Source organism: Ruditapes philippinarum, unplaced genomic scaffold, assembly GCF_026571515.1.
Source record: "Ruditapes philippinarum isolate M1 unplaced genomic scaffold, ASM2657151v2 ctg2301_1_1_1_1, whole genome shotgun sequence".
NCBI lineage: Eukaryota > Metazoa > Mollusca > Bivalvia > Venerida > Veneridae > Ruditapes > Ruditapes philippinarum.
The window spans coordinates 118,194-136,872 of record NW_026857389.1 but is presented as its reverse complement, the minus strand read 5'-3'; the positions used below and the strand labels follow the sequence as shown (position 1 = coordinate 136,872).

The 18,679-nt window shown below is 31.7% G+C and overlaps 2 protein-coding genes across 2 annotated transcripts; one reads left to right on the top strand and one right to left on the bottom strand.

Moving 5' to 3' along the window:
• Positions 1-271: 271 nt before the first annotated feature.
• On the top strand, positions 272-2,915 carry LOC132749565 (uncharacterized). The gene is made up of 3 exons (XM_060739376.1): positions 272-577; positions 1,648-1,830; positions 2,133-2,915. The coding sequence occupies exons 1-3, from the start codon at positions 277-279 to the stop codon at positions 2,366-2,368; spliced, it is 720 nt and encodes a 239-aa protein (XP_060595359.1). The 5' UTR covers positions 272-276; the 3' UTR covers positions 2,369-2,915.
• A 1,996-nt stretch (positions 2,916-4,911) lies between these two features.
• Positions 4,912-18,050, bottom strand: LOC132749574 (uncharacterized). The gene is made up of 12 exons (XM_060739387.1): positions 17,938-18,050; positions 16,884-16,975; positions 14,656-14,807; positions 13,959-14,144; positions 13,328-13,470; positions 11,724-12,201; positions 11,224-11,436; positions 7,578-7,773; positions 7,080-7,217; positions 6,537-6,635; positions 6,236-6,327; positions 4,912-6,048 (listed from the first exon to the last, which is right to left on the bottom strand). The coding sequence occupies exons 1-12, from the start codon at positions 17,958-17,960 to the stop codon at positions 5,785-5,787; spliced, it is 2,076 nt and encodes a 691-aa protein (XP_060595370.1). The 5' UTR covers positions 17,961-18,050; the 3' UTR covers positions 4,912-5,784.
• Between the last annotated feature and the right edge of the window lie 629 nt (positions 18,051-18,679).

The window sequence follows — 18,679 nt, the reverse complement described above, 5'->3', positions numbered from 1 at the left end:
ATTATTCTATTATTCTTTCAGTCAAAGTTAATTGATTCTCGCCTGCTTTCCTGACAGCTTCATTGTTTTCATGATTGTCAACCTATTATCCATATTTATACAGGGAAAGTTAGGCTATTATTTTTTAAAATGCTTTTTGTCCAATATCGATTTAACTAATGTAAATCACCTCCCTTACTGACCACAACAAGTTTTTTTGTACTTTTGTCGGTAAATATAAAGTGACGTTGGGTAAAGTTGAAATAGGATTTACTAAGAAAAGGTGCACGAAATAACATGTATCTGATAATTTTAGTTTTGTTTATTTCTTTCAGAAATGGACTCTGTCTTTCATTCATTACTAAATACAAAAGAATTGAATCACTAGATAATCAGATATGTCAGGCGGGCAACATTATGTTTGATGTAAAGAACATTAAAAGCATTGGTGAATGTTCCTTATTATGTTCTAGCCGTGGGGAATGTGAGAGCATATCGTTTAAGCAGTCTACGTTACAATGTATCGGATGTGACAACCAGATTATTAATAACAGTGTAATGGACATTTTTGATGGTTCCGAGTTCTACAAAAAAGAAAGTAAGTCACATCTTTAATTGACTAGTAATAAAAATACAAATTATGTGATTGTCAACATCTTTCTACGCTATACGATCGCATTTCAATAATTATATTCGTAATTAAATATTTAAAAAGTGGCATGCAATTCTATCTTGACACCTTATGGCATCAGTCATGATACTTTCAGCCAGTCCGCATAGCTCAATCGGTTAGAGCGCGACACTTGTAATCTCGACATTGTGGGTTCGATTCCCATGCTGGCCACTAGTAATCAGTCTTTCGGATTAGACTTTGAACCGAGGTCCCGAGTATGAGTACTTTAATACTTGGCACACTTACGAACCAGGAGAAGCTTCTGGAATTGTGGCATCTTTCTGCACTATCTTCTAAAATCTAAAATTACATATTATTCTTGAGGACTCGCCCATATCGCCCATATGGGCAACCGGTAGCGAGTATAAATAAGCTAAAATACACGTACACACAAAATGCAGCACGGACCCGGACATGCCACCAGTCATACCCCTAAACTTTGAATTAGGTTAAAAAGTTAAATTTGAAGCACAAAATGGTGATAATTTACCTCAATTTAATTTCCACAGAGAATTAGCTTAAGCTTTGATTTTAGGTCTCTGTACGGCGGTCAATGGACACCTTAAAAAGGATGTAGTCCTGATAACGGCTGTTGGTGCGATGCCATGCACCATTTTACCCTTCCTTGACGTCCACGGGCCACTCCCCTAACTTTCAGTCAGGACATCGGCAACTAACTGCAAAGTTATTAAACGAAATACAAAGTTACTATAATTTTCATAAATCCGTATATGCCAAAAATTGAATGTGCTTGTTATCTGTGGGAACGTATGGGAATGCCTGGCTTGTTCTTCCGGTATATCTATGATTGCAGAACATAACGCTATAATATTGGCATCATTTTCCATAAAGCTAATGAATCGGTTTTTTTTACCTAAGAATTCTTATTCCTGACCTAATTTTAGTCTTATGTTTTAGACTTAGTATTTTCTATGAAACACACCCCTGTTTTATAATCACAGATGTCTAATAATATACTGTTATGCCTCCTCCAGGGTGTCCTGATGCTGATGGTTTTATCCAACCGGAAATGACATTTCGACTGAAATTCTATGACGGGACATTTTCACAAGAAGACGCTCAGTATGTGTGTGGAAATGCGTTGAATGGACGCCTTGCGGTCATTGATGCAGAATGGAAACTGAAAACAATTTCAAACATGTTGATGTCCTGCTCTGGTAATAGTTACGAACATGGTAGAAACTTAAAACCATATCTTATCAGCAAAATTGATTTGTAATATTTCCAAAATATAAGTACGCCTATTGTATGTGTTCCCTTTGATAACAAGTATACATTATTTTATCAAGAAAATGTAATTGAATAAAACACTCGACAATAAAGAATAAATCAGATACACATATCTGTAAGATGAATTCAAATCTAAATGAGCAGAAGTTTATTCTTATTGTTCTTTACCACACATGTTAAATGATTAAATTCACATAGTTATTCATAAAGTCATACAATATTTTGACAGGTTACACTACATCTGATCACTACTGGGCAGATGGTTTCTGTGACACTGGTTCCAACTTACCGGTATGGAAATTTACAGACGGGCAGGACATCCCTATGACGCAGACGACATTGTGGAAATTGAATGCACCTAGCGGATGCAATTCTCATTGTCTATTACTTACCGATGATGGGGACATGTACAGATTTAACAATAACAATTGTGTTGCCTTAAATAAGTTCATTTGTGAATATTGAGTTTTTGTAATGCATAAAGTTTCGCAGGTGATGAAAACGTACACATGAAAATAGCTTATGTCGCCTTATCTATACACTAAATTTACTTTATTAAACAAACAGAATCTTCATTACGGGTATTTCAACTATTTGTTGTTATATATCAAATAATGATAGAAATGATAGAAATGCTATTGGACCATTTTCTATTCCCACGAAAGTAACCCGTTCATGAACTACAATTTGATGCAGTGTTCTTCAAGAAATTTTTGTCGTTGTGTTCAGAATTGTTAAATGATAAAGAAATCTTCCTTAAACAGAATCAAAACAACACTATTTAATATACAAACACTTTTTTGAGTTTGGCTATGAATGGGTGTTACCTCGGTCAAACCTTCACTGGTCAACATGTCCAATTGTCCACAATTATAACACATAGTTTGAACACCATCATATGTACTTCTACACCTATGTTGTTTTTGTGACAGTAGTATTAATAGAGTCAAAGTATTTTTCACATTTACCGTTTTCAACACACCAGTGTTTTATATACTTTATGCTTGATTTATCCATTATATTCTAAAATGTATTTTAATGATTTATTCATTCTGTTTTGGAAGGTATTTTAATGATTTATTCATTCTGTTTGAAAGGTAACGTTATTTTTAATGATTTATTCATTCTGTTTGGAAGGTATTTTTAATGATTTATTCAATATGTTTTGGAAGGTATTTTATTGTTTGTTTTTTTTTCACTATGTTTTTGAAAAGTATTTTTCATGATTTAAATTCATTCTATTTTGAAAGGTATTTTTTAATGATTTTATTCATCATATGTTTTGGAATATATTTTCAATGATTTTATTCATCATATGTTTTAGAATATATTTTTAATGATTTTATTCATCATATGTTTTGGAAGAAATTTTTAATGACTTTATTCATCATATGTTTTGGAAGATATTTTTAATGACTTTATTCATCATATGTTTTGGAAGATATTTTTAATGATTTTATTCATCATATGTTTTGGAAGATATTTTTAATGATTTTATTCATCATATGTTTTGGAAGATATTTTTAATGTTCAGGAAGGTATTTTTTCATTATGCATTGGAATGAGTGTGGTTTAAACAGTAGTTATATCATATACAATGTATGCACAACAAAATGATACAATACAGGTTTCAAAAGGAAGTCAAATTTCTTTCTTGGAATGTGTTGTAAATTATTTTATTCATTATTATTTAGATTTTTTTTATGATTTATTCATTATTTTTGAGAATCTTTGATAATTTATTAAATATATTTTAAAAATTCATAAATTACAATTTAGAAGTTATTTCCAATGGGATGTTTGAATTAAAAATCTAAACATTTGACTAACTTTACTAACTGTTTGTTTAAAACATACATATTATAGTTATATATATTATAACACTCATTTAAACGTTCGATCCCATTTCGGTTCTATCCGTGTAGTTTACAAGAATTAACATGGAGTATATAAGTAATGTTTTCACATGTCAAACCAGCTTAAAGTATAGGTCGTAGTCAAGTCCGCAGTAGCACACTCGGTTGAATGATTGTCTGATATATCAGAGGTTTGTGGTACGATCCCTACTGTTGCCATTGTTTTTAAACCTACTCTCTTATTTTTGCAGTATTTTTTTGGTAATGGTCGAGTGCTTGCATAATTTTCTACACGGGTATGAATCACTTAGAAACACTGTTTTGTCTCGATTTGTATGTGTTGTACGGTATTGAAATGACATTTATCCATTGTAATCCGAATGAATTTTAAATATCAATTCTTAAACAATGTTATTTCAAAAAAAAGTATAAACTCTACAAAAATAAATGCTAAACATATTAAAACAAAACGAACAAGATAAAAAACAATCATAGCTTCAATAATGTTAAAAAAAAACAAACAAACAAAAAAAAACAACAAAAAAACATGTACACACATGGTCTGGGGGTCATGTAGAATTATCAACCCGTAGTTTAACGCTATAATTATTTTATTGAAATCACATTTTACGGAACTTGCCGGAAATGAATCGAAGATTAAGATAGTGAGTGCATTGACCGTATTTGTTTGTTTGATTGGGTTTCACAGTATAGGTCATACGGCGACGTTCAAGCTCTACTGGTGGAAGAAGACCTTAGCTAAGTGCCCTTTCGTGCATTATTTCAGGCGCGAACTGGCACCTGAGTAGAACCACTGACGTTCCATAAGATAGCTGGTTAGCTTTCTCACATGAAAGAATCCAAAGTCCCTGTCGGGATTCGAACCCACAGCGGTGAGGGACAAGTAGTTTGAAGTCATCGACCTTAACTACTCTGCCATTGACCGCAAAATCAGTATGCCAATGACATGTTAATAAAATCAAACAATATACAATGAATATTTCCTAGGCCATCTTCACATAATATAACTATTATGATGGAAATAAGTTTGTCTATGTGTACGAGAGGTCAACAGTTTTTATTGACTGCATCTAGTACCGTCTTTCTTGAAAAAAAAACCCTCAAGTTTTGAGCATAGTAAGCAAACTCAACATAGAACGGCAATTCATAAAGACATGCGGTAGGGAAGATAAAAACATAATTCAACAACACCAATCATTTATTTTGTCGTCCGCAAAAACATACTGTGAAACAAAACAACAAAACTACTCTTTTTATTAGAAAACAAAACATTTAAGACATACCGAATAAAATCTTAGAAAGTAGGTGGTAAAAAATTTTGTTAGCTCTTTTTTCCTTGGACAGTGATATTATTGATTTAATTGTAAACAGTTATTCATTGGTGTTAAAAACTATTTCAAAAGCAGTGATACAATCGTCTATATATTGGACATTTCTATCGCAAAAGATTTTTATCAGATAAAATAAATATTGAATTAATGGAATTTATTGAGAGGTATGTAACTTTTCAAATACAAGTACTTTATATTCCGATATTTTGATCCTCTCGAAATATATAATCAGGAAACCAATATAGATTTTTTTCATTATATAAAATAGACGAATCTTTGTTAGATTTTTAGTAATGTTCTCTTGAAAAAAAAAAAGAGTTTTATTTTCAGTGTTGTAGTTTTGGATGTTTACCTAAATTTATTTTACATCTGAGGCACCTGTAAATCAGTCATATAGTGTATTTTCTTAGAATTTGTATTGGACATTTTCAAACATTACATTTATGAATGTTAACACATTGTTCTTGAAAAAGTTCTTTGCTCTCCTAAACCTCTTATACATGTTTTTGAATTATGAAGAAAACTATACTCTAGTTCCATCAATTTATACAGAAAACACTATTACAAACAAATGTAAAATATGTTTGATTGAGAATTGTCTCCTTGGAACAATTCTTTTGTTGTGTATAATTTTCTATATTAAAGTCACATGGAAACATCGCCGTTATTATGTTCAGCATTTGTTTATACCGCCATGCCTTTGTATATTCTGTTTCTGCATGTCTCCTACAAAAACGTCCTCCTCACGCCACACTCGCCGCTCAGATATTCCAGAGTCTCTCATGTCGTAAGGGCAGCTATTGGCACTACTGATCTTGACGTCAGAGTACGTCATCAGTTCCCCGGGCAAGTTTAAACTTTCTTCGTTCTGTTCATCAAAACAATCGCCGTCATCCCAGCGATTTAGAATCCAATATGTTTTCATTAGACCTTTACCCTGTAATAAGAAACAAGTTATTCGGGTATGAGTTAGTAATGAATGTTGGGAACTGACTGTATTTTATTCTTTTCTGCATACAATAATGAGAAGCAGCAACATTATTCCTTTCTAATTATAAATCCTGTCTTCTTTTATGTGTAAACGCTCTCAATTGATCTTTATTTAAGATACCAGAAATGCTTACCTTTATATCAAGTGTACCTCTTAACTTCATACGAAAACCTCCAAATTTTGCTAGTGCTCGATGTGTATGTTCACTGATGTGAATTCTGTTGGCTGAAAGACAATACACACATATATACATATAGTATTTAGTGATTTTAGAAAGAGCAAATCAGTACACTTACGAGACTACAGAATAATGTATCAGTACCAGTCATTATGATTAATAAACAACAGGTTATTAATACATATACCTTATATTGTACTGTAAAATAATTATAATGAAAATAAAGAAACATTAACAGCACTTGTAACACACTTACCCATTCCGTATGTCTTCATTCTAGAGGCTGTGTTTATGGTGTCTCCAAACAGACAATATCGTAACATAACTGTACCCACAATTCCCGCCATGCACGAGCCTTCATACCCAGAAATATTCAAATGCATATATATTGAAATAAAATGTTGATGCAAATTTATACTATTAATTACTTAGTAATAAAATTTTGATATAAATTTATACCATTTTCTTATAAAATTTTGATATAATTTTGATATAAATTTATACCATTTACTAACAAAATTTTGATGTAAATTTATACCATTTACTAAGATATCGCTTTCTTACTTTGCATTAATCGTAATTATATGAGACGTTGCATTTATTATAAACTTATAAATGAAATATTAAGAAATGCTGCTAAAATGCATATTTTCCGTACTTTCAAACGATGTGTGTTCTTTACTGAAGAATTGTTAGCAACGCCAAAACCTCGACTTTTAGGTTTTCAGTATGGCATGCAAACAACAATGAACAGGTGCTTTTTGAAATCAATGATGTGATATATTTTGTATAATTGTACCTGTATTAATTCCTATTCGAAGCTGCACTTCAACTTGTGTAGAACACGGGAATTTCTTTGTTCTAATCATACTCAAGATGGCCAATGCTAACGTTGCTATTTCCGGCGCATGTTTGTCACCGTTCCTGCTTGGTAGTCCTGAAATTATGAATGACAGTATGAGATTTCCTGTTGTACAGAATGATCTGTTCTCTACTCTTATATCGGTATGTCCCTTATCTTTAGTTTTAAAATTTTAGTTCGATTGTGTTGGAAGCTAGAAGCTTAATAACTGTATTGCTAAAAAGCAAGAAGAAAGATGGCTCAGGTAGATCTAATTCAGGGAATAAAAATAAAATCATTTCTGGGGTATATTGTGCCTTCAAACAGAGAATTATAAATGAATTTACATCATGGAGTGTTTTAAATAAAACACAATACATTAAAGTATTATACTAATATCTAGTTTAAATGAGTTGAAATGCTGCAACACAGAATGTTAAATATGAAAATAAGTACCAGAAGCTACCATATACGAGTCATTTATAGTTTCAACTTTATAAACATCAAAATTGTCAATAATCTCATCCATGGACGTGTACAGACTGTTCAGGATTCGAACGAGTTCCATTGGTGCCAGTGTCAATGTTATTCTATGAAAACCAGCTATATCTGAGAAAAATATGGTGACCGACTTGAAAAATTCGGAATCCATCTGTAGAATAAAAGAAGAAACTAGGGGTTATATAGTTGTCAGTATAAAATTATACTCGTATAGATTCTATAGAGGATATTTGTTTATTTTGCATGTAAGATTGAAATATAATTTCACTGAGTGAACACCAGATGCAATATTTTCACGAGTGGCGTAGCCACGAGTGAAAATATAATAGCTGGTGTTCACGAATGAATTTTTTTTCAATCTTATATGTAAAACAAATAAATTTTCTTTTTATTTCATGCTTTTTAAGTGATTTTAAGTATTCTTAACTGATTTTGCCGCGTAACGTTGCGCATTCTCCTTTGTGACGTCATCACATCATGACGTCACATCATCAATTTTGAAACATAGGTCTGTTATATTTCTCTAATTGTGCTACATTTTTAACAAGATGTATGATGACTCCGACTTCCTTTTCTTAAAAAAGCAAAATTTACGCATGGCGGCATTTATTTCTGCCTGTTATTCCATGTAGTTTTGATTTTCTTTTCATCCGCATTCAGATATAGTCCGGCTACAGTGAAAATTATATTTTATAAATTTCACTAGTGGTTTATCAGAATATAATCATCTGATATATTACAATAAAACACTGGAAAGCATGGAATAAATATTTTTATTATATACTTATAAATGAAATATTGAGAAATATTGATGAAATAAAATGCGTATTTTCATTTTCCGTATTTTCACTGTAAAAATTTATTTTTCACTGCAGTGAAACATATTTTCCGTATTTTCACTGGTTTCTTGCCGGACTACTTTCTTTTAAATTCTGCCAGTACACAAAATTTAATGGAAAGTCTTTCAAATTTTAATTTCAAAAAAGAGAAAAATGTATATAATAAACAGAAAATTCAAGTTTTTTCTATAAATAGGGCCTACATGATTTATTTTCATCTTGTGGCATGAAAATTACCATATTTCACTCGTGGCTACCGCCACTCATGAAATATTTATTTTCATACCACTCGATGAAAATAAATCATGTATTTATAGAAAAAACTTGAATATCCTCTATACTGTATACTTGTATGTTTGTCTAACAACATACAATTGTTGTAATGATTTAACGTAAATTTATATTGAAAAATTTAGTAAGTTATAAATAAATAGAACAACAAAATACAGGGTACTGTCAGTATTAAATGAAGGTAGGTTCAATATTGAATTTGATTATATATATTTTGAAGCTTGTCTTGAAATGTGTCACCATTGTCAGAAGGGGAGACAACTCGTGTGGTCTTGTCTAGTCTTTGATAGTGACGCAATTAATTATAGTGTTCACGTCACAGCGTTCTCTTTGACAGCGCTGAACAGGTCAGTAAAAATTAGTATCTTTGTTATGTTCGATTTTACGGCATGTTACTTTTCATTATTCATGTTATTGTTCCGATTTTACGGACTATGTTTTATTTTCGTTTCAGCCATGTCCAATCCATTCAAAACAAAGAGGCTAAGTATAATTATGTTAGTGTTTATCCGTGCTGTTCTACAGAACGGGAGCGATAGCGACAGGAGAATGTTTCTAATTTCTGTAGAACAGCTACGGATGAACACTAACATATTTACATATTTACATTTATTTTGATTTAGTGTCAAGCTTTATTTGGCCCTTGATTACGTCACTACACGGTTTTATGAAACACTATGAAAATAGAAGGCGACTATGAACGGATTTCAATACAGTATCGGCTTTTTTCTTCTATGAAAATTAACGCTCAGAATTTTGAAGAAATACAGCGTTTTTCATTGGATGACAAATAAAACTGGACACTAATTGCATAGAGCTACTATTTGTCATGTAGATCTACTTTCTTACATAAAATGATTAGATCTAGCTCTAGATTCTAGTAGACACAGTAACATAAAGTTCATAAAGAATTAATAAATTTAAAGATTACATCTTTGATTAAATAAATGATAAAGATCTAGTCTAGTTACTAAATTGTGGTGGCATATTTCTGCCACCAGATAACCATATAACTAACTAGAGTCAGTGTACCCGGTTCCGCACAGGACCCGGCCCCGCACACTTCCATTTTTCATTTTTTCTTGAAAATTCAAATGAATTTATTCAGTTTTCATTTGTGTTTCACTGAACTGGCATGTCCTCAACAGGATATGACATAATCTGGGATCTTGCACACCAACCTCTCCCTGGGGAGTGCAGACGAAAATGTAAATACATGTACGTGGCTGTGTAGGTCACACAACTTATTCAGCAATTAAACCATGCTAATTTCTATTTTAATGTTAAGATTATTATAAAATATATATTTGAAAAGAAATGTATGTTTTTGTTATGGCAAATTTGCTGTTAGTTATGAAATATATGCACATGAATTAACTTCTCCTAACTACCAAACGTCAAGTCATTTCACCTTGATACTTTTGTTTTAAATAATACCAAACTCTTAATCGAACAAATCATAACTAAATAGATGAAAAAACTTTCAATACTAATTTTTATGTCCGTGTTTACTACCTACAAGTTTTAACCGCTTAATTAACTAGTTACTTTAGTCTTATATGGTTGTCTGGTGGCAGAAATATGCCACCATACTAAATAGACCTAGTCTAGTTACTAAATTGAATATTGTTTTTAGTTCTTGACCTCTCCTGACAATGAAGCTTTACGAATATAGAGTTATATTAATCATCTATAACTAAAACTAGAACAGCTTATAGTAAAAAAGTATTTTTTTCTTTCACGATTCTAATTATATGTCATGTCGTTACACGAAAATAGGTCTAGTTTGAATTTAAGACACATTTCACAATACGTCATTGAATGACGTTAGTTTAACTTGATAGGTCACACTGTGTCATATACACGATGATGGGTTTTCCTTCTATTCAAACATTGATTCGTTATAAAATCATGTAAAAATACTTTTACAAGAAAGAAATGCCTCACCTGAAAGTAGATTAGTAAACGGATGCTATCTATATATAGCGTCAACGTCATTTTTTTTTTTTTATAATTTACCAGTAATGTATGTATACACATACTCGAATATTGCGGCAAGAACGAACAAAGTAAGCTTAAGTTAGAAACTGAATGGTATTTTCTTAATCAATAATGATCAGTTAGAATTTAATGTTTAAACTATTCCAAATTATGATAAACATATAGATATAGTTCTAAACATATATAATTATAATGTATGTGTATTGGCGTTTACAGGGCTTTTTTTCCCACAGGTTGGGGAAGCAGCCCTGCCATTAATGTTTGGAAATAAAAATACACGGTATATTTCGAAAAGGGAAAGAAAAGCTTGATGTAATTTCAATTTTTGGGGAAAACTACATGATTTTAAAGAATTTTTCTTTTGGGTAAGCAGCTCTATTACTGCCCCTGCTAAAGAAGGAAAAACAAGCCCTGGTGTTTAGTTATCAATCAACAGTAACATAGAAATGTTGTCAATGTAAGATACTGACCGAGCCACTACTCTTTAGTTTGTCGGCGACAGTTTTGGGTACCATCTGATAAAGGAGAGTTTCTGTTTTATATTTCTCCATATTCAGCTCCTTAGATTTTTCAACTAGTGTTACTGTATAGAGCTGGATATCTGTAGACAATCCGTTAGCTGTGAACATTATCACCGGGCACATGGCTATCACCACCACTACCATCAGTGCGTACACAAACGTCTGTAACAGAAATATAAATATACAAATCAATCTGATAAATAAAACTTTAATGCTCAACAATTTGCAATGCCGCAGCTATTACATGTATAATATTTCCAGCCATTAAATGGTATGCTTAAGTCCGGCGTAATAATTCTTTATTATCATACATTTTATAGGTGAAACATATTTTAATTCATATATTTAAGTACTTTACTTACTATGTTGGTTTTCATACTTTAACCTATTGAAAGAGGTACAGATTACTTTTCACAAATATAAATACCATTAGAAATATACCAACTCACCTTAATGATGACCTCTGACAGGACGTCCTTTACCTCTGATGTAATTCTAGCTGCCACCTTTAGCTGTATTTGTAGGAGGGAGTCTAGATATATTGTAATATTATCAAAAAACCATTTTGCTTTCTCAATAGATTTGTATGACACATTCATTTCGTTATTTTGAATTTCGAAACGGTAACCGAAAATGATTTCTGTAATGTTAAGACCTGTTGACTTGATCTCATTTACTTCCTCCGTGTGTAGTGGGACAACGGCGTCCGAATAAAACACGGCAGTTTTATAATTGTATTTAAAGTCGTGAATTTTTTCATTGTAGAATTCATAGTCTGTCCATTTTTCGAAGTGGCCGGTAGCATAGAACATGGCACCATATGCTCGTTCTACCCCTATGTCTTCTTTACACCGTGTTATCTTCTGGTAGGCGACCAAAGTTTTCCATATAGAACCAAAACCTGATCCTTTAATATTCTCAACTAACCTAGGAAACAAAGTTATGTCATATAACAACAGTATACAGTTTAAGAGAATAGTATTTCTAAATTGAATATTACAGCTGTTTGTCATTTTCAGTTAAATTCGTTATTCCGTAATCAAAATTTAACACGTCTATCGTCTGATTGTGAAGTTGATATATTATCGTATTAGAAAAACATATAATATTTAATTTATTAAGTTTGAAATTCAAATTTCAGAACCAACAGCTCATTACTTAGACACCAGATGTTGATTATTAAGAATCAGTAAATGGTCAAAATGAAGTTTGTTATCCATCTAATGAAAATAAATAAATGTTTATTCTTATATTAAATATTCCCGAGAATGATAAGCAGTCTTTAAAACTAAAGCTTTGCAAAATTGCACATTACTAGTATCTGTTTATTTTCAAACTGATATGTTCAGTTGTTTTATGTTTTGACAAGTCATTAAAAGAATAACTCATGTTTTTTCCGTTCATTTTAATGTCGTGCTTCAAACTCTTAATACTAAATTACAAGGCAAAGCAGTAAAACAAATTTGACCTGTTTGTTGATAGTCATAAAATTTAAGCCAACACATTATTTTCAAATGCAACTACGAGTACGTTTATATCATAACTTTATTATATACTTAATTAAATATGAAATATTGAGAAATGTTGATGAAATAAAATGCGTATTTTCATTTTCCGTATTTTCACTGCAGTGAAACATATTTTCCGTATTGTCACTGGTGTCTTGCCGGACTACTTTCTTCTAAATTCAGCCAATATACAATATTTAAGGGAAAGTCTTTCAAACTGTGGTGTTAAAAAAGAGAAAAATGTACATAATAAACAGAAAATTCAAGTTTTTTTCTATAAATACAGGATTTTTTTTATCTTGTGCTATGAAAATTATCATATTTCACTCGTGGCTATCGCCACTCATGAAATATTTATGTTCATACTACTCAATGAAAATAAATCCTGTTTTTATAGAAAAAAAACTTATTCTCTATTCATAACTTGTAATACCGCTATATAATGTTTATTTCACTAACTAATATATCAAACTGTGTTGAAATTGTAAAATTAAAGAATTTCTTTAGCCAATTACCTTGAGCTGAAGCCTTAAATTTGTACATACCATAAAAGAAATTCACTGGTTATGCCACTGTAAAAATTAATCTCGGCATATATATCTACGGTTGTTGGATTTAACGATGCTCGATGCTGGGTGATAAATGACATCAAGTTTGCTTTACTTCGGAACTCCTCACGTGGGTTACTCTGAAGAAGATAGATACCTCATCAGAAAAGGATAAAGATTATTTACAAATACTCGAATATTTTATAAGCCCATATAGTTCTCCGCACGTTTGACAACTATTTTGTTGAGTATGTCATGAATATGATGAATATTTTAGGGTTGGTTATGTAACGGCATGACATGATTTTGCGAGAAAAATAGAAGCTTTGTCATTCTTCATGCGATTTTATGTTGACCATATGTGTGAACTTTTAAATTATACTCATCCATACACACATTTATGTTTTATTATTTCGCAAATAAACCAATCAAATTGTGTGATTTGAATCAGACTGTATGGTTTCCCGGAGGCACCGCTTTTACTCATATGCTTTCCCGGAGACAAAGCTTTTCAGAAGAAAGAACTATGGAGCAAAGACGTAAAAATAGCCTAATACTTGTTTAGTTATATTCCCAAAGGTGCAACACTTCTTTATATGAGAAATAATTGTTCTTATTAACGTGGTACCTGCAGTCCTCTAGGCCATGTGGTTAACTTCTGTAAAGCGTCATCAGTCGCCATGTATTCTGCAAGTAGGAAAGTTTTGGTTCCCGGTCCTAAATCACTAAGGTAAAGAACGCTCATGTCACGTTCACGTTGTATGTGATGAATCAATTCTCCCAGCATCACAACTACAGACATCGATGTTTTTGCCTAAATATATAATTATATGACTGATATTTTGTACAAGTGTTTCACGACAATAGTTCTGAGGTTATTCTGATCAAACTATTGATATATCCATTTATAAAACAGTATTTATATGCATATTTCTTTCAATTTTGTTGTTCTCTTAGTTTACTACAGTATAGTATTTTCGTTCACATATAGATTGTGAAAAATGTAGCTTGAAATACGGTTTGTAATAACACCCCCAGCTATTCTAATGTGATCTTATCATATACAAGTTCAAATTTTGAAAATAATGGACTTCTGATAGTAAGAAACATTTTTACAGTCATTACAGTATTTAAGCTGAAATTTCGCACAACTTTAAATGACTTTTCTCTCTGAAAAAATGATGTATGATACTTTTAATTTTGTCCGTAATTTTGGAGGAATTGAAATAAAAATTAATTGTTTGGAGCATCTTTTAAAACGAAATGTTTGTTTGTACTCTTATGTTTAGTAAATCACTCTTAACGCACACATCACATTTTCTTACCGTCTCAATGTCGGCCTTTGTCTCTACACTCACTGTTAGTGAATGCATGGTGAACCCCCATACACCTAATATAGGTATAACAGTTAGACACAGTATTTTGAAAAGCTGTATTCGTTTTCCTTTGTTTGTGAGAGGATCTCCTCGACAACATCCTGAAAATAGTCATTATACCCGTAACACGGTGTATATCCAGTAACGCAGTACGTGCAAGCAACGAAAAAGTAGCACCGAAACTGTGCAACGCTATGGTAAAAACGAATAACACTCTCAGTAAGATTAGCGCATTTGGCTGATATGGCATTATACTGTACAATCATTACAGATATGTTTACTTTTAAAGATCACCTTTGTATTACGTCGATATTACTAGAAGTAAGTACCGTACTACAAAGACGCATATTAATACGTACTATATTTTCTTAATTTTCTGTATACCTTAGACATTTGCAAATCTATTGATGTCATATAATACATGTAATAGGAGAAAGCAGGTAAATTATGATTCAGATACTTTTTATTTGGTAACTAGCCGTGCTTCGACGAATCATTCAAGAATTCGGCGTTACCTCGTAAAAATTAACCAAGTCACGTTTTATCTGCGGCCATAAGTAGTTTGTCAAATGGCTCTTTACATTGATACACCGAATCATAAAAAGTCGAATCTAATTCGGTAGCGAGGTAAATGATCTTAAATAAACAATTTCATGGAAACATTTTTGACGAGGTTTAAAATACCGTATGTTTCAATATAATTGCAAAATTCTGCGTTACTTTTGGGCAATTCCTGCGTTAATTGATATACACGGTGTGTAATAAATGCTAGTTTAGATGCCATTTTATCATTATATAATAGACCGGTCTCTGATTGCTTATGTAGGTTGGTAAATTCTTAAACGGTAAGTTCTTATCTATATTTGGAATTAGTAATGAACAGCATGAAAGAAAAGTTTTATTATAGAAATATTTTCTTCATTAAAGGTACAAAATGTGTGCATTGCTCTGACTGATCCAATGACTTTTATTATTCCCTGCGGTCTGACCGCAGGGTATTGGTACGCGTTTAACTTTTGAGGCATGGAGGAGCACGTGACCTGTTTTCGGTACATGGAGGAGCATGTGATCTGTAAACCGTACATGATTGGTTAATTGACCTTTTCGAAAACCTAGCTAAATAACGTTTGCCGTTACGTTACGGATTTACCTGTAGGGAATTAGTCCGAATTACACCTATAATTAAGAACAAAAAACTATTACGTGATATTTTTAATTTTCTATAATTATTTTACCGTTTAAGGTGGAAAAACTTGAATGATGTGTTTGAAAATTATCAATGTGTCTTTAATATGTATCTCAAATTTTACTAACAATAAATTGTTTATACTGAAAATCTACAAAATTAAAATATTCGTAGTGGCATCGAGATATTTTCTGCGTTAACTTGTGTGTTTACTTTATTTTTTTTGGCTCGGAATAATTCATAAAATGGTAGGCCTATTTAATCATTTTCATAAAAAGAAATAATTGTTTTATGATCGACCTTCTCCGGTCTTCAACGGTCACCAGTTTTCAAAGACCTTCTTCTATATTGATCGTTTATTTAATTGTCAACGATATTCCTGATACAAACGTTTATTTATCCCCCCAACAAACAATGTTGAAAATAGTTAAATGAAATATCCTTATATCATTAAAATGTTCACCGCAGGAAACCATTTTACTTGTCATAATGCTTGCATGCCAAGCGATAGTTTGCTCTCGGCCAAACATGACTATTGAGAATAAATACATTAAATGAGACAATGAGCAGTTAAAGGAACTCCACAGAGGTTTAAAAGCATAAAACACAAAATTTTTAATGCTTACACAGATCGGCTGGTGTACTGAATTAGAAAGATGCGCAACAGATAATTAAGAAATATACAAGAAATACTTTGAAAATCATATGTTTGTGCTATTCTTAGTCCGATTTGAGTGAAAAGCGTTATAACGTTTTTCAAGTTTGGGTTTGTTCACAATTAAAATAATTATTCTTGGAAAACGGAGTGAGCAAATGATCTGAAATTTTCAACACAAATTATTGGTCTAGATCTACATCAAATGGATCATTTATTTCCAGTCCTCTCATGTCAAAAAACCTCAGTGGAGTCCCTTTAAATGTAAATTGGTGTTTTTAGTAACATCTAACATTCTGGTATAATAGTGACCTATTTTTTAATAAAATACCGTACCATAGCCAACCCTGCCGAATAGATTCATTTGTATAAGATCCACTATCTCATCTTTGTTCACAGGTACTGCACCTTTCTTTAAGTTCTCAGATCTGTAAATAATATAGTGTTAATATGTAAATCAATGAAAATTTGTTCCCCTGTATTAGTTAAGTTGTAACTTTAGCAATCTTAAAACTTAGCTAAAACGAATACCTTTAATTGTACGTTATCCCAATTAATGTGCGTTTCATTAGATAATTATATTAAATTACAGAATTTAAGCGCAACAATTACTTAACATTATATATTTATGTTTTTTAATTATCGACCTTGCAAGTATTCCGTAAGCATAAAAGATTAGGAACATAAATCAGATACAATTTTACAAAACGTTTCATTTTCCCTACAGTTGACGAATAAGTCAAGTCAAGTATCTAAGGCTACTTGGTGTGCTCATTAAATATAACACTTGATATGTTTTCTTTATCTATAAATGTAAATGAAAAGAAAAATTGAACATATTTGTAGTGCTTCATTCGGAAAGAAAACAACAATTGCTTCGCATCATTGACTAAAAAAAAACTTTCATAATTATATAAAAATTCTATTTTTTTTTAAAATCACATAAGTTTTAACTCTCATGCATCCCCTCCTTTTAAAATACGACGAAAATGGACTTTTGGGGTCTGTTTGACCCCACAGTAAGATTATTGAATCTAGAATATCGGTAAGATCACTTATGACGTTTCCTGTTTCCCTAACGAGTGAATCATAATATAAATTATATGTGTTTGTTTGTTTTTTGTCATATTAAAAGTATTTTGTTTTAAAAACAGTGGCCTTACGTAATATATATATTAAGTTCACACCATCTAAACTGAATATCTGGAACTGTTTCCAAATCTACCATCACTTTTCATACAATTGGTTGCTTTAAAAAACACGTTGTTACCTAAATACGAGAAAAAGGGATAAAAAATCTTTTTCTCTCCGGAAATGCTTGATGAAAATATTTAGATAAACAGTTTGTAATTTAAAGACATTAGCAAGGGAAAATTTAGCTACAACTTACTTGAGATCCGACATTTGCTCCATGATTATATATTTCGTCTTCACTCAGATTTAATAAAATTTAATATCTCTTTAAAACAGATCTCTGTTAATACCTGGCACGCCATGTAAAACAAATAAAGCTCATTTTCTTCATGCAAGGTTGTCATGGGAATTGGTCAAACATAAAGCTTTGGGAAAAAGCGCTAACAATAATTCTCACCTTTAAGCAGTCAATGCTGGTTTGGCCAAACTTCATTTTATATATCTTCTTATCGATTGTTTTTTGTTTAGTATTGTTTTTCATTTAAAACTAATATCGTCTATACACATTATGCTGGAAATTAAACCATAAAGTTTCATCAACACATGCTTTTCCCAGTTCTCATAAAACTTTTATAAAAATCGGTTCTTGTAAAAAAAAAGATTCTCAAGCAAAAGAACATGATTGTCTCATTTGAGATTCGAATTCCCAATGGTATACATGATCATAATAAGCGTTCCAAAAATGTTCAATATTCAAAACTGTTTCTTTTTGCAATGAAATGTTGCAGATCTTCCAGATGAAATGAACATGCCATCGCCAGATAAAATGAACATGCCATCGGTATCGGTGAGAGCCGTCTGGTTAGCTCAATAGGTAGAGCGTTTGACTGTGAACCGGGCGACCAAGGTTCGATTTCCGGACGGTGCAGGTCACTTTCGTTACGATTGATCATGAAATCTTTTCTACGGTCATTCGCACTGTACCTCTGCTCTGGTAT

Coding starts and splice junctions, on each gene's coding strand:
- LOC132749565 (XM_060739376.1), top strand. CDS start 277: ATGTATCTGATAATTTTAGTTTTGTTTATTTCTTTCAGAAATGGACTC. Junction 578..1,647: donor CGAGTTCTACAAAAAAGAAA/GTAAGTCACATC, acceptor TGCCTCCTCCAG/GGTGTCCTGATGCTGATGGT. Junction 1,831..2,132: donor CATGTTGATGTCCTGCTCTG/GTAATAGTTACG, acceptor ATATTTTGACAG/GTTACACTACATCTGATCAC.
- LOC132749574 (XM_060739387.1), bottom strand. CDS start 17,960: ATGGAGCAAATGTCGGATCTCAA. Junction 14,808..16,883: donor ATTCGGCAGGGTTGGCTATG/GTACGGTATTTT, acceptor GACTATTTTCAG/GATGTTGTCGAGGAGATCCT. Junction 7,774..11,223: donor AACTAAAGAGTAGTGGCTCG/GTCAGTATCTTA, acceptor TTTATTCTACAG/ATGGATTCCGAATTTTTCAA.